The sequence below is a fragment of the Pseudozyma flocculosa genome, assembly GCF_000417875.1.
Source record: "Pseudozyma flocculosa PF-1 unplaced genomic scaffold scaffold00011, whole genome shotgun sequence".
Taxonomy (NCBI): Eukaryota; Fungi; Basidiomycota; class Ustilaginomycetes; order Ustilaginales; family Ustilaginaceae; genus Pseudozyma; species Pseudozyma flocculosa.
The window spans coordinates 720,173-734,447 of NW_006920879.1; the positions used below are offsets into that span (position 1 = coordinate 720,173).

Genomic DNA, 14,275 nt, shown 5'->3' on the forward strand with positions numbered 1-14,275 from the left:
CATGCTCGTGGGCAAGTCGATGTTGCCAGAGGCAGCGGCGGCGCTCGCGGCAGCCTTGGCACGCTGGGCGGCGGCCGCCCGCTCGGCAGCCTTCCGGGCCTCGGCCCGCTTGGCCTCGGCCTCTTGGATTTCGCGCAGACTGGGTCCGGGAGTGCCCGACGAGGAGGCGTCGTCACGCGAGGCCCATGGGGCGGGCTTCGACGTCGGCGTCGACGATTCGCCGGCCGCATCCGGCAGCCATGCAGAGAGCGGCACCTGATTGAGACTGGCGCTCTCCTCCTCCGGGGCACGGCGGAACTGCTCCTGGGAGACGACCCGGACGTTGCCGGACGTGGCTGTCGCCGCCGCCGCCGCCGCCTGCTGCTGACGGGTAGTGGGCCGCTTTGCAGCCTCGCCCTTGGTGTCGGAACGGTTGGCTGTGCGGCGCGCATCGGTGGTAGCGGCGACTGAAGTGGGAGCCTTGCTGGGGAGGGTAAGCCCGGGCATCGACGAGAGGTCCGGCTCGGAGGCGAATTCGACAGCCGAAGGGCTCTGAGGCCACAGCTGCTCCGGACCCGGCTCCTCCACTGCCGTGGGGGCCGGTGCAGCCTCGACCTCAGCCTTTGGCGGCTCGGCGGACTTCGGCTCGGTTGCCTTGACCTCGGGCTCCTTTGCGGGGTGTGCCTCCTCTTGCGCCTGGGCTTCTACTTCCTTGGGGGTGGCGGCTTGAGCTTGCGCACTATCGCGAAGCCCATCGGCCTCCGGGATTGGCTCTACGGCCGTGGTCGTAGCAGACTCTTCGCGCCTGTCTTCAAATGCATCGGACTTTTGCTCGAGGGCCGGGCTGGGCGCCGCAGGTGACCGTGCGCGTCGCGGAGTGCCGATGGGGTCGCTGAATGGCTTGGCGCTTTCGTGACGAAAGCCTCCCTCCTGAAAGTCGTGCGCCTGGCGGTTCAAGGCCTCGGGCGTCATGTTGCCCTGGCTGCTCCAGGCGCCCTGGGCGTCCCACTGGCCGGGCCGGTTGTTGAACGGATTCGGCTGGTCAAAGTGGGAGCGCGGCGTCGAGGGCCCCTTGGCCCACGCTCCGCCTTGGTCGGGACCAGCGCCGCCTCGCTGGTGGAAGGCCTCGAACGCCTGGCGCTCGGCCATCAGGGGGCTCGGGTGGCCGGTAAAGGCGGGATCGAAAGACGGCAGCCCTCCGTGCGGGGCCCAGCTGGCTGCGCCCGGAGCATCCCAGCCGCCACGGCCAAGGACTCCCATGAAGGGGTCCAGCTGTCCGTACCCAAGGTTCTGACCGCGAGCAGCAGCGGCGGCGGCGGCCTGCCTCTGCTCCTGCAGCTCGCGCTCTCGGATCAAGGCGACGAGCTCTTCCTGGGTCCGGAAGCGGTTGTCGAGGCCGGCACCCTGGCCTGCAAACATGTCCGGTCGCCCAAACGGCGACATCGGCTGCGGAGTCGTCGTGCCAAAGCCCAGGTTGAGCTGTGAAGGCCACTGCTGCTGGTTCTGCGACGCACCGTTCCAGCCAGCGCCGCCGCCGCCGCCGCCGCCCAGCGAGTCCACCTGGCCGGAGACAGCGAAGCGGGAAGCATCGTGGTCTTGGTCGATCCGGCTGTCGGAGGCGGCATCGTCGCCGCTGCCAGGAGGGCTGACGAGCGAGCTCCTCCGGGTGTCCGGTTGGCCTTGCGCGTTCTTGAAGGCGTCGGGAGGCTGCAGCCAGCTGTGCGGTGGGACCAGGAAAGGCTGGAGCGCGTTGCCGATGGCTGCGATGACCTGCACCAGTGGGCGGAATTCGTCATCCTCCTGCCTACGGACCAGGAGATCGTCGGAGAAGTAGCTCTGGCGGTACCAGTCCTGCATGACGACGGCCGTGAAGGGACCTTGCACCTGGCCCGACGGGTCTCGGTACAGCCATAGGGCCGTGTCGGCAGACCAAGTCGGCGGGGTCGGCTGTTCCGGGTTCGGCGGGAGCATCTGAGCCGATGGATCGTCCTCGTCCAGCTTGAGCGAGCCGAGGACTGCGGTAGCGTGCTGCGCGAGGTCTGAGTCCATGCTCGTGTCGTGGGCATTGGTAGAAGAGAGGGCGCCCCTGCCGTGATCCTCGGCAGATCCTCTACGTTCGGCGCGTCCGTGCTGTTCGTTGCGTCCGTCGGCGTCGCCGTGGCCCGTCCCGTTGGCCTCGGCGTCGCCCGGGACCGTGCCGGCCTTGAAGTGGCTGGCCTGCCGTTCTCTCTTGCGGTCGTAACCGGCGAACTTGTTGAAGCCGGCACTGCCATCGGCCGGAGGCCCGATCGGTCCTTCGCCGGGTTGTCGATCCCTGGTGCGGCCGAACCTGGCGGAAGGTGCGCCACCCTCGTTGCCCTCGGGCTCTTGGACCGCCTGGCCTGTGCCCTCCCCGACACCAGCCTTGCCCCGGGCCTTGTTGGAGCTGAAGGCTTCCGCGAAGCCAGCGCTGCCGCGACTGGCCTGTGCTGAGCCTTGCGACGGCGAAGTGACATCCTCGGACCCGGATTTAGCACCTCCGCGAGAGCCGGCTGAATGCAGACAGCATGGGGTAACGGGACGTGTAAGTAGGGCTTGGAAGAGCGGCACGCCGTGACACCAGAGGAGACAGGTTGTCCACTGCTGAAGTACTCACCCGTAGAGCCATTGTCGCTGTCCATTCTCTTCCGACTCTGGGGTCCGACACCCGAGAGCACGCCGCCCTGGATGCCGCCGAAGCGCTCGCGCGGTATGGATGGCGAAAGCGGGCGGCCAGCAGCGACGGTCGAGGTGAGGGCACTGCTCGAAGCACGCTGAAAGAGGCCCGGCCTCTCTTTGTCGGCCCGATCCCAGTTCGAGGTGCCCGCAGATCCAAAGCCGCCGGAGGATCCGCCAGAGGTTGAGCGAGCATTGATTCCGCGAGGCTCGCCACCCAAGCTGGGGGACAACGGACCGGCCCCGGCGCCCAGCTCTGCAAAGTTCGAGGGACGTCGCTGCTCCCGATCGGCGCCGGTCTGAAGGGATCGAGCGTCAGGTGGGGCGAAAAGGACGGCGAACAACAAGACGGCATGTCAGTCGCGGTCAGCGAGGTGGGAAGGGAAGGGCCGCCGTCGTTGGCCGTGGAGGAAATGCTCACCTTTTTACGTCCGGCCGAACCCGCTTTGTCCGTGCCCGCACCGCCCTCGAGAGGACTGGCCTCGCTCTGCGCAGGCTTGGCGGGCCGGTCGGTGCTGTACAGGCTCAGCAGCTTTTCGCGCGACTGCCGATCTTTGGCCGAAGCCGCGCCGTTGGACAAGGCCGACGAAGCGACGCTATCCCCGTCCTGCGAGCTGCCGCCGAAAGCCTGATGCTGATGGGAGCCCGCCGCCGCTGCCGACGCGGCGCCTCCTGCTGCAGCAGCAAAGGAGAAGGCGCCGGGCGAGGTGACCGTGGGGCTCGTCACCGGCGTAGGGCCATTGAGGACGGCGCCTAGGCCGCCACCCATGGCTCCGTTTCGCTTGCCCGTCGCTGCGGGGCCACCAGTTGGGGTCGCGCCGTTCTCGCTGCGGCCAGAGGAAGCTGCACCTGCGGGGGACGAGGGGTCCTTGCCGATGCTGTTCGACGAGTTGTTCTTGACCGGAGCCTTGCGCATCCATTCGGGGCCGAATTGCATCGAGGTAGCCATCTTGTGCGGTTTGTGAAGGGGGCGGGCGGTGCTGAAGCGGTGCGAGAACGAGCAAAAGGGAGGATGCAGCGGTGTGGCGTTGCGAGACTGAAGTCGACGGCAGGCAGTTGGACGAGGACGGCTTGATCTGATGCGCAGGGCACGACCAACAAGCTCGAGCTCGCTAGGGCGGTCGGGACGGGGAGACTTGCGAAGAGTGACAGAGAGCGAGAGGAAGAGAGATGTCCGAAGAGGGCGATCTCGACTGGACGGTCTGGGGCGAGGGAGGCTGAGTGGCTGCCACAGAGGTGGTAGGATAGCCAGACGGGGCGGCGATCGTTGAGTTGACGACGAAAAGAGATTTGCGGAGCTTTGCACGAGGGCGACGAGGTGTATGCCTGGGACGGACTGTTTCTCGCCAGGATTAGGTAGACGATCCTACGAAGGGGTTCGTGTTCAGGTTGCGGGGCCGGAGCGATGGGCGCGAGCGTGTGTGTCTTTGGACTGGAGCAAGCCTGTGGCTGATGCAGAGATGCAAGGCAGTCTTAGAGTGTGTGTGCGAGCGAGGCGGTGGCGATGAGGGTGAGCAGATGAGCGATGGAGAGGCAGACGGGAAGAGCGAGAGTAGTGGAAAGACGAGGTCGACTGAGTGCGTGCGTGCGTGCGAGCTTGTCTGGTTGGTCCATGGGACGGGCGGACGGCCGGTCGGTCCGTCGCCCATCTCTCTCTCTCTCTCTCTCTCTCGCGCTCGCGCACTCAGACTTGTGCCCTCTGTCGCCTGCCCTAGCCTGGCCTCGCCTGGCCTGGCCCGCCCACGCAGACAGACAAGGGCTAGCCAGCCAGCTTTTGCTTCTGCGCTCTCTTTTTTTCTTTTCTCGCCCGGCCCCGGCAATTTGCCTCGCGCTCCGCCTGGCCTGGCCCAGGCTGGCCTGCGTGACTGCCTGCCCACCAGGCTGGCTCTTTTTCGCCTGCCCAGGTAAAGAGGCTCAGGCCGGGGCAGCCTCTGGCTGGCAACGGCGCGGCACGCCCGCCCGGCAAGGCGGCCAGTCTCGTCACCCACTCGGCACACGACGGGCAAGTCGACGTGCTGTCAAATCCAACCAACTACCTGCCTCAGCTGGTGAGCAGGATCCTCGGAGGCTGCACTCGACTCTCAAAGCCTTCGAAGTAGGCGGCCGAGTCGGAGGACGGAAGGGTACCGTGCTCTCTCGAGCCGCTTGCTGGTCGGGTCTCAAGAAGACGGCAGAGTGAGACAGAAGCCGGATCTCGGGACTGGAAGGCTCAGCGAGCGGCTGGGCGTTGGATTTCTTCGCACGCCAGCCAACCAGGCCCGGCGCTGCTCCGACCCGCCTCGTGGTCGGCCACCCGGGTGCTTCGATCACCCTGCAGGCGCGCGGCGGCTCGTGTGGTTCTGGCAGCCAAGTCACGGACATCGTCACAGATCGCTCAGCAGTCAGGCCAGAGCTGGCTCCGGGCATGGCGCAGGCCAGGGACACGTCTAGAGCGAGTCGGGGGAGAGGGATGCGAATGCAGCTTCTATCAATGGTTGCAACGCGACAGAGACATGAGAGGATGCTGTGGAACCGGAACCTCGTGCTGAGTTTAGCTCGACTTGGGCGCGTCGCCGCTGCTCTCGCTCTTGGATGAGTCCTTGGACGAGTCTTTGGACGAGTCCTTGCCTCCGTTCTTGCTGTCCTCGGCCGACGAAGGGGCGGCCGGCGACGGCGACGCAGTCTTTTGACCTGTACAAATCACGGAGGGATTGAATGCCGGTCCCGCGGGAGAGAGGAAGGGAGAGGTGATGCCATTCGCCCGGTCAGTGACCGTCCTTTTAATTGATACACTCGAGGTGGGAGCGTGGCTGTAGTGCCATCAGGTCGGGCTGCTGTGACATGAAGATGAGAGAGAGGGGTAGAGAGAGGTCGGGCCAACCTACTACCATCGGCTGGACACCGTCCGCCTCACTTCCTCCCCGTCAGCCAGCTCCATGCCTTGCCCAGCAGCCCTCCGTCGTCTTGAGATTGGCCTTCAGGGGCGGCCGACGAGCCCCTGTCGGCATTGGAAGCCGACGGCGGATCGTGCGAAGGGCCCGCGGTGGCGCCGGGTGTGTGACCGGGGCCCGACGCCGGGGCGCTGCGCGGCGAGCCCTCTTGTGCTGGGTTGCTGCCGGTATAGTCGCTGCGAGAAGATGGATGGATGGTGTACCTACCTTTGGTCGCCTTGGACTGCGGTGTGGAGCCAGCGCCCGCTCCTGCCTCGGCCTTTGGTGCCGACGCCGACGTCGAGGGCGCAGGTCGAGCCGACGATTCTGCCTGCGTCTTCTGCCCAGGCGCCGCCGCAGCCGCTGCGGGCTTTGGCGCACGTCCTTCGACCTCGTCGGCGTACTGCTGCAGAATCTCACGCTGTCGCTTCGTCAACGATCTGCGGAAATCGAGCCGACGGGCCGAGCGAGAGACAAGGGGAAGGTGGAAGAATCAGCGACAGCCCGCTTGCGCGACCGAGAGGCCTCCCCCTTTCGCTGTACTCACCGAGGCATCGACACGTCAAACTGGACCATGAGGTCGCCCTTCTGGCCCCTCCGGGTGGGCGAGGCGACGCCGCGGCCCTGCAGGATCATCTCCTCGCCGACCTGGGTGCCGGCAGGCACGCGCACCTCGACCGGTCCGTCGAGGGTGGGAACGCGCACCTTGCCGCCAAGGATGGCTGTGTGGAACGGGATCTGGGCCGGGAAAAAGAGCGTCGATCCCTGCCTCCGCCAGATCTTGCTCGGGGCCACGTTGATCCGCACGTAGAGCGATCCGGGGACGCCGGCGCCCGAGAGCGGCACATCGCCGAAGCCATCCTTGCGGATGCGGAAGCCGTCGTCGACGCCGGCAGGGAGGTCAATCTCGACCTCCTTGCGACCCCGGACGCGGCCAAGGCCGTCGCAGCTCTTGCATCCGTCGCCGGGAGCCACGGTGGTGCCGGCACCGCCGCAGCTGGGGCAGGTGGTCGCCATCTGGAAGCCGCTCTGGATGACAAAGGTGCGGGTTCCGGTGCCGTTGCAGGTGGCGCAGGTCGACTTTTTGGCGCCAGCCTTCATGCCGGAGCCGGAGCAGGTGCCGCAGCGCTCGACGGGGTTGATGACGACCTTGCGCTTTGTCCCCTTGCACGCCTCCTCAAAGGTGATGTTGACGGTCGTCTCGAGGTCGTCGCCGCGGGCCTCTCCCGCGAAGCCGGCGCCTCCGAAGCCGGGCCCGCGCTGACCGGCCCTCTGGCCTCCAAAGGCGCCAAATAGGCTCTCAAAGATGGAGCCCGCGTTGCCGGCGTTGGAGAAGCCGCCAAAGTCCTGGAAGCCGCCGAAGCCGCCCGCTCCGAAGGGCGAGGAGCCACCGCCGCCGAATGGGTCGAACCCGGGCTGGCCGTCGGTGGTGCCGTACTGGTCGTAGGCGGCGCGCTTCTTTTCGTCGCTGAGGATGTCATAGGCGCTCTGGATCTCTACGAAGCGCTCCTTGGCGCCCTTTTCCTTGTTCGTGTCCGGATGGAACTTTTTGGCGAGGTCGTAGTAGGCGCGCTTGATGTCCTTTGCGGCGGCATCCTTCTTGACGCCGAGCGTGGCGTAGGGGTCCTTGGCTGAGGCGAGCTGGGCGCGGGTCGAGGAAAAGGCACGCACCGACGACGACGGCGACGGCGGCTGCAGCTTGCCGCAGGAGCGGCACTGACCGAGGCGCAGGGCGGACCGAGGCAGAGTGACGAGGGTTCGCGAGGAGCTGGGCTCGGACCGAGCAAGGGAGGGGGCGCGTGGCTTGCCACCCAGCCTAGCAGTGGCGGAAGCAGCCGATCCACCGCCCGGTAAGATGGCGGCGGCGCTGCGAGCTGCTGCTGCTGCTGCTGTTGCCGTCTGCATTGTCGTCGAGCTGCCAATTAGTCCGTGATCAGGGGGCAGTGAGCCTGTACGTTGCGGTGACGGCTAAAACGGGTCGTGCCTATCGGAGCCAGGCCGATTCAGTAGGAAGGGTCGATGATACGTTTGCTCGGCGACGCCGCTAGGCAACTTGGAGTGTCGAATCCAGAATAATGCTGCGGCCGTCGGCTGAAGCGATGGGAGAAGGAGGGCAGCGGATGCGATGCACCGGACCTTGAGAGCAGAGTTGCAGAGCAATAGCAAGGAGAGGTGAGAGGGATGAAGCAGGAGGGGGATGGGGAGGCGGATGTGCGGAGTAGGCGAAAGCGTGAAAGGCTGCTTGTTCCGGGCCTGTCGATTCTTCCTGCCTCTTCAAGAGCTGAAGGCGGGGGCCGGAGGTCAGAGAGTCGTCTGGCCATCGGTGGCTGCTCCACTTTCGCCCCCCGGTGGCCGGGCGAGCCAGCCAGCCTCTCTCTGGAAGATTCCGTGTCTTTGCGTCAGCCGGGCCAGCAGCATCCCTCGGAGCCGACTCCGAAGAGTGCCCTAGCCTGTCCTTGCCAAGCTGACGCTCAGGTCTCGCTGCCGGCCAAGAACGCGACACGACGCCCGAATCCCGGCAGGCCCCTGCCGCTGCCCCCGATGCTGCATACCCTTCTGATGTCCCAGCGCCACCTCTTCCCACCACCACGACTGCCGTCGCGACCTCTCTCATCCCCGCCTTTGCCTTCCTGCCTTTCGACTACACTCGAAGCCCCCTTGCTCGCAAGGGTGCCGTTCAAGCTCCTGCCTCGGCACCAATCTCCTGCAGCTCACTGTGCTCTGTCCGGCCTTGAGATCCTGCCCAGCTTCTAGTCTCACTCGCCAGCAGTAGTAACACGCGCTTTTCCAGCCCGTGTCGCTGAAGCGAGATCCAAGGCCAAGAGGAGGCTTTTCAGGCTCGCGAGGCGCCGCGTGGGACCGTTCAGCTGCCTCTGTCCTCCGTCTCCGCGCGATCGCGCGATCGCCGTGGCCGCCATGTTCAACCGAAACGCCTATCCCCACTCCTTTCAGCATCGAGCCTCGAACTCGTCGCAATGGGATCCAGGTCACGCCAGCACAAGCGCCGTCTCCAACGCGCCCGTCTTATCCACGTCGTCTTACGGCGAGAATGCCGGTAGCGCCAGCACCAGCAGCGGCAACCCTGCGAGCTTCCAGCACCGCAGCGACGTTGCGTCTTCCGCCTACCAGGGCTACTCCCAGACCTACCCCGGCCACCGTGTGCAAGGCCAGGGGCCGAGTCAAAGCAGCCTGAGCGAAGGCCTCGGGCCCTCAGCATCTTCGCACCAGTCACGCGGATACGCGGACGCTCCATCGGCCCATAGCAGTGCCCAGGAAGCCGATCAGCGGAACATCCTCTTTGGCTCGCAGCTCGGCGCACATCGCGTCCAGGGCTACGGCAGCTATAGCCCTGTCGCTGCTCACCAGGTCCAGGCCCTGTCGCGGGAGAAGCCGCAGTCGCCTGCGCAGCTGCACCAGACCGCCCACACCCACGCGCAGCCGGACGATCAGCAGCCCCAGTATCATCACCATCACCACCAACAGCAGCAGCAGCAGCAGCAGCAGCAGCAGCAGCAACAACAGCAACAGCAACAGCAGCAGCAGCAGAGATACTCGAGAGCCTTCGATCAGCAGTATGCAGCGACATCGGCGTCGCAAAGCACATACGCTGGCAATGCCAGTGAGCAGACCTCCAGCTCCTGGAACCCCTATGCCGCCGCAGCATCCGCGCAGCAGCAGCAGCACCATCAGCAACAACAGCAGCATCAACAGGCACAACAGCACCAGGCGACTCTACGGGATCCTGTGACGTCGCACTCGAGCCTCGGCACCGTGTCTGGGTCCGCCCTCTACAACAGCTCCGGCCCACCGGGTCCCAGCGCGGCTGCAGTGTCGGAAAACAAGGCTGCCCCGCCCTCTGCAGCTCCGCAGGCCCAAGCTTCGCCGCAGCCTGCAGCAGCGCCGGCAAAGCCGGCAAAGGCCACCCGGGCGCCTAGAAAGAAGAAGGCCGAGGCTGCGGCAAGCGCGCAGGCCGCCCCTGCGGGCATGAGCGACGTGCTCAACGGCCCTGCGGGCAACAAGGCCAACGGCACCGCAAACACGGCAGCCTACATCGACCCCTCGCAGACGTACCTCCTGCCGCCAAGCCACCCGGTCGCGCCACCCGCCGAGGTCAAGGTGCCCAAGAAGAGGGGCAGGAAGAGCGCGGCCGAGAAACGGGCCGAAGCCGAAGCCGAGGCAGCAGCAGCAGCAGCAAAGGCGCAGGCAGAGGCAGAATCGGCGGCGGCGGCAGCAGCAGCAGAGGCAAAAGCAGTGGCAGCTGCCGCGGCGGCAGCGGCAGCGGCAGAGGAGCCGCCCAAGAAGAGACCCCGGGGCCGGCCGAGGACGGTCAAGCCCGCCGATGGTAGCGCTCCCGCGCCGGCGGCGAAGCGAGGGCCCAAAAAGGCAGCGGCCCAAGCAGTCGCTCCTGCTGCAGCTGCGGCCCCACCCAGTAACCCTGCTGCGAGTGACGCTGCGCCGACCGCGGGCGTTCCAGCCGCTGGAGGTGAAGGAGGCGAGGCCGCCCCGCCCGTCAAGCGAAAGCGAGGCAGGCCTTCGCTGCCCGACGGACCCAAGTCGCGGTATACGGCCATGTGGAGAGACGTGAGTTGCCGAACGAGTGTGGCGTCGCGGCAGGGAGTGACGCAGCGGACCGTGCGGACGTCGTTTCGCCCGATGCGCGCGGTGCCCCCAAGCCGACGGAGACGAGACTGACCCTGACTCGCGCACCGACCTCCTTCCGCGCTCCTCCCACCCTGGCTCGTCCCACTCCTCCTCTTGTCGCGACGATGACGGCGGCGCAGCAAATGATTGAAAAGATCCGCGAGATGCGCATCTTTGGCAACGTCATCGAGGACGAGCAGATGCAGGAGGACTTTGACCGCCTCGTCGTGCAGCTCGAGACGATGGCCAACGGCAAGATTGTCGGTGATGCCAAGGCGACGGCGGCGACGGGCGCAGCTGTCTAGTGCAGTGCAAGGATCGTCGTGTCGTCTTTTCGACTTTCGACGATGGTTTCGGCAGCAGTGTCCGCCCTACCACCGCGTGTGCGGTCTTGGCTGCCCGACGGCCTTTGCCTCCCGCCTCAGATCGTCCCCGCACCGCTCGCGCTATGATGGATCCGTGCGCCATCTGGCCCCGTCCGCAATGATACCCTGCTGGGCACGGCGCGGTCATCTGTCGATTCGAAGCGGGTGCCGCCGCCCGCACCGCATGTCGCTCGGTGAATTATTTCGGCATTTCCGCTCTGCAAGTCCGCTCCTCTCTTTCCCTCAGCTCGACTCGACTCGGATTTGGCTGCACGTCGACTCGTCCTTGGCCCCCTGCAACCCTGTCGGTTTCCGCTCACCCTCGAGGGCGGTTGTACTAGTAGTGTCAACGATGGCAATCCATGCTCCACGTGCATCTCCATCCCCCATCTCCTCTGCTTCCCCCACCATCGCTTGCCCGCGAGGCGGAGGCGGGGCAAGTTAAGCAAAGTAGGACGACATTTTCTCCCAGATCCTCTGCCGCTCCGCCCCGTCCTGGACCGACGAGGTGATCGAGTACTTTTTCAGCTTGGGACCGATGAGATTGGCCTGGCCCGTCTCGAGGTACCGCTGTCCGTCTGGATTGGCGAGGAGGTAGAAGGGCAGCTCGGCGTAGCCGCCGGGACCAGGTTTATGGGCCAGCAGCGGCGCGACGAGCTTGGATGCCCACACGAGCGGCGTGGGGAAGCCCTGGTTGGCCGATGCGTCGGTCGCGATGAAGCCGGGGAAGCAGTGCGAGATTGTCATGTTGGGGTTGCGCTCGGCCAGCGTCTGTCGAGAGCAAGGTCGGGCGGGCAGCAAGTGTGACAGAGAGGATGGAGACGACGTCGTGTGTGAGAATGGATCGACGACGGCGACAAGAAGCGGACCGCGGGCCGTGCTGGGGGGTCGCGGCCCCCTGCTCACCTGTGCGACGCTGTCGAGGATGGCCGAGTCCCTCATGCCCTTTTTGAGGATGCCAAAGGGCCCGCCCCAGTAGGAGCCGCTCTCCTTTGCTTTTACAAAGTCGATGTCGTCGAGGTCCCACTTTTTGCTGCCGCCCTGTGCGGGCGATGCGACCATGAGGACGGCGCGCTTGACGATGCCCTGCTCGGTGAGGAGCTTTGCCAGGCCAAAGCGCGAGACGCACTGGACGGCAAACTGCGACTCGATGCCCTCGCTCGTCTTTTTGATGGACGGGTTGGGCGGGCCGCCCTGGGTCTCGATGAGGTAGTCGATGCCGCCCTTGCCCGCCTTTTGGCTGATCTTGTCCGCCACGTCCTTGATGCCGGACGTGGTCGAGAGGTCTGCTTGGAAGAAGGCGTGCTTGCTGCCCGCGTCGTCCGAGGGTTTGGAGGAAGAAGGCGACGAGTTGATGGTGCGGCGACGCTGCGCCTCTGCGGAAGCCTTGTCGAGCTGCTCGATGACCTGGGAGGCCTTTTCGGCGTTGCGGCCGACGAGCCAGACGGATGCGCCCGAGAGTGCGAATCGGAGGGCGATGCTGTACGGCGGTCGGCGACGGAGGTTGGCGTGACGGGTCAGGACGAGGGCAGGGAAGAGGAGGATGGGTGCGGCGGAAGAGGGCACGGCATGGAACTCACCCTGCGCCGATGCCCTGAGTGCCGCCCGAGACAAGGGCGCGCTGTTCTGAGCAGTCGACCGACTTGTTCTTGGTCGCCAGTTCAGTGTAGGACACCATGGCGTGCGACGGGGAGGGGGTGGACGGTGGGCGAGAGCGGTAAACGGGATGGGCTGCAGGCGTTGGGGTGGATGACTGCTGCGAGGGGATTGATGTTGGCGGTGTGGCTGGCGTGGTGATGGAGGTGGTGACGAAGGTGGTGGTGGTGGTGGTGGTGGTGGTGGTGGTATGCTGCCGAGAGGAGGCTGAGTCGGAGGCAGCCAGGCCAGGCAGGGCAAGGGCAGCGTGTGCCATCGAGGGCGCCTCGTTGTCAGCAAGCAGCAAAGGGAGAGCGGGCGGGCGAGGCTGGCCGAGCAGGCCGAGCAGGAGCTGTGGCCAAAAAAGGACCTCGCGTTGCGGGTGGAGGTTGCCCCGCCTGCAGTGCCCAGCGCACGGGCCTGACTGCATCGTGACCTCTGCACGCTGCGCTGTTCTTCGGTGCCGCCTCTCTTTTCTTGGCCCAACTGCCCTCTTCGACTTGCTCCACAGCCAGCCAGCCGGGCAGGCCACCACTTCAACCACCATCTCCGCCCTTTGCCCCCTTTGCAGCGGCCCGCATCGTCGTCAGCCTCGCACGGCATCCCATCATGATCCACGCCGCAGCCACCACCACATCGGCAAGAACAATACACCTGGCCCTCGCCGCCGATTTGCGCCTCGTCCTGCCACGCACCCGCTTGCCCCTCGCCAGACAGCTCCACTCGTCCCGCCGCATCGCACAGCAATCCGCTCCCGGGCCTTCGCGCAAGCCCTTTGCACGCGTCGTCAACACAAAATCCTCCAAGGCCGCATTCGAACAGCGGCAGATCCTCGACGGCCTCCGTGGCGGCAACTCGAACCCAACTTCCAGCGGCGACTCCTCGTCCCTCTCCCATGCCCAGGAAGCGCCCAGATTCAACGCAACCGCAGAGGCGGCACTCAACGCAGCGGCGGGAGGACGCGGCGGTGCGATGCCTCTCGGCATGGCCGGCCTCTCCGTAGGCGCAGGCAGCCAAGGCGGCCTCATTGACCGCTGGACCGGCTCGGGAAAGCGCTGGAAGGACCTCAAGGGCGGTCAAAAGGTCGCCCGGGCCACTGTCCAGTCATCCAGGACCGTCCTCATCTTTGGCGGCGCCGCCCTCACCTTTGTCCTCGTCTATGCCCTCTCGACCGAGCTCTTTGCCAAAAACAGCCCCACGGTCGTCTTCGGCGACGCCTGCAAGCGCGTACAGACCAGCCCAGAGATCGCCCAGCATCTCCTCCCGCCCTACCGCTTCCACACCTCGTCCGCCTTCACCACGACCGCATCGCCCTCGCCGCTCAACCCGCCCGCCCGAGGCCGCAGGTCGCGCTCGGTGGCGTCCTACTCGTACGTCGACCAGACCACCGGCCAGGAAAAGATGCTGCTGCGCTTCTTTGTCGAGGCCAGGGACAAGGACAGGGACCTCACCCTGTGGGACACGACCAGGTACCACGTCATCGAGGCGGGCAAGTGGGCCGGCAGAAAGGTGCAGGAAGGCGGCGAGTGGGTCGGCGATCAGCTCGGCCTCTTTGACGATGCCGACGAGGCAGCCACCGGGTCTCACCACGCCGCCGGGCTTGACCCTTCAGCGACGACGGCGGCCTCCAAGCCGGCCAGTTCCGAACCTTCGGCCATCGGGTCCGCACTGTCCAGCGCGTGGAACTACAGCTTCGGCGGCCTCACTGGACTCGCCCGCGGTGGCAGCGACGCGCTAGGCAAGCTGACGTCAAGCAGAAGAGAGCCGGGCACCTGGTCGTCGGGCGAGGTGCACGCAGAGATGGAAAAGGTGCGTCCCGGCGACGACGCAGCGCGGCGCGGTGTCGCACGCGCTTGTCGACACGGCTGTTTCGCCCGGACCGAAGGAGGCTGACAATGTCTGCCTCTTGCCCTTCCACCCGTATGACCGCCTGCACAGGACGACAACGGCGTGCTGCAGTACAAGCACTTTTTCGTCGACATCCCCAGCTCGAGCGCCACGGTGCGCGAGCGGGTGTGGATCGTGCGCAAAAAGGGAGAGGTCGAGAGGTGA

General features: G+C 66.1%; 5 protein-coding genes across 5 annotated transcripts in view; 2 read left to right on the top strand and 3 right to left on the bottom strand.

The window, feature by feature from the left end:
• Positions 1–3,622, bottom strand: part of PFL1_03706 (uncharacterized protein) — a gene marked incomplete at both ends in the record, with an annotated part of 4,534 nt that extends 912 nt beyond the window's left edge. The window contains 3 exons of the mRNA XM_007881225.1: positions 63–2,510; positions 2,615–2,972; positions 3,095–3,622. Of these exons, the coding sequence (XP_007879416.1) occupies positions 63–2,510; positions 2,615–2,972; positions 3,095–3,622 (3,334 nt within the window). The remainder of the gene's footprint in view (positions 1–62; positions 2,511–2,614; positions 2,973–3,094) is intronic.
• Positions 3,623–5,203: 1,581 nt separating this feature from the next.
• Positions 5,204–7,487, bottom strand: PFL1_03707 (uncharacterized protein; the record flags this gene model as incomplete). Its single annotated transcript, XM_007881226.1, has 3 exons — positions 5,204–5,343; positions 5,811–6,022; positions 6,130–7,487. 3 exons carry the CDS (start codon positions 7,485–7,487, stop codon positions 5,204–5,206), a joined length of 1,710 nt encoding a protein of 569 aa, XP_007879417.1.
• Positions 7,488–8,498: 1,011 nt separating this feature from the next.
• PFL1_03708 (uncharacterized protein) lies at positions 8,499–10,528 on the top strand (the record flags this gene model as incomplete). Its single annotated transcript, XM_007881227.1, has 2 exons — positions 8,499–10,163; positions 10,364–10,528. The coding sequence occupies 2 exons, from the start codon at positions 8,499–8,501 to the stop codon at positions 10,526–10,528; spliced, it is 1,830 nt and encodes a 609-aa protein (XP_007879418.1).
• Positions 10,529–11,029: 501 nt separating this feature from the next.
• Positions 11,030–12,266, bottom strand: PFL1_03709 (uncharacterized protein; the record flags this gene model as incomplete). Its single annotated transcript, XM_007881228.1, has 3 exons — positions 11,030–11,359; positions 11,495–12,068; positions 12,169–12,266. The coding sequence occupies 3 exons, from the start codon at positions 12,264–12,266 to the stop codon at positions 11,030–11,032; spliced, it is 1,002 nt and encodes a 333-aa protein (XP_007879419.1).
• Positions 12,267–12,832: 566 nt separating this feature from the next.
• On the top strand, positions 12,833–14,275 carry PFL1_03710 (uncharacterized protein; the record flags this gene model as incomplete). The annotated part of the gene is made up of 2 exons (XM_007881229.1): positions 12,833–14,032; positions 14,162–14,275. The coding sequence occupies 2 exons, from the start codon at positions 12,833–12,835 to the stop codon at positions 14,273–14,275; spliced, it is 1,314 nt and encodes a 437-aa protein (XP_007879420.1).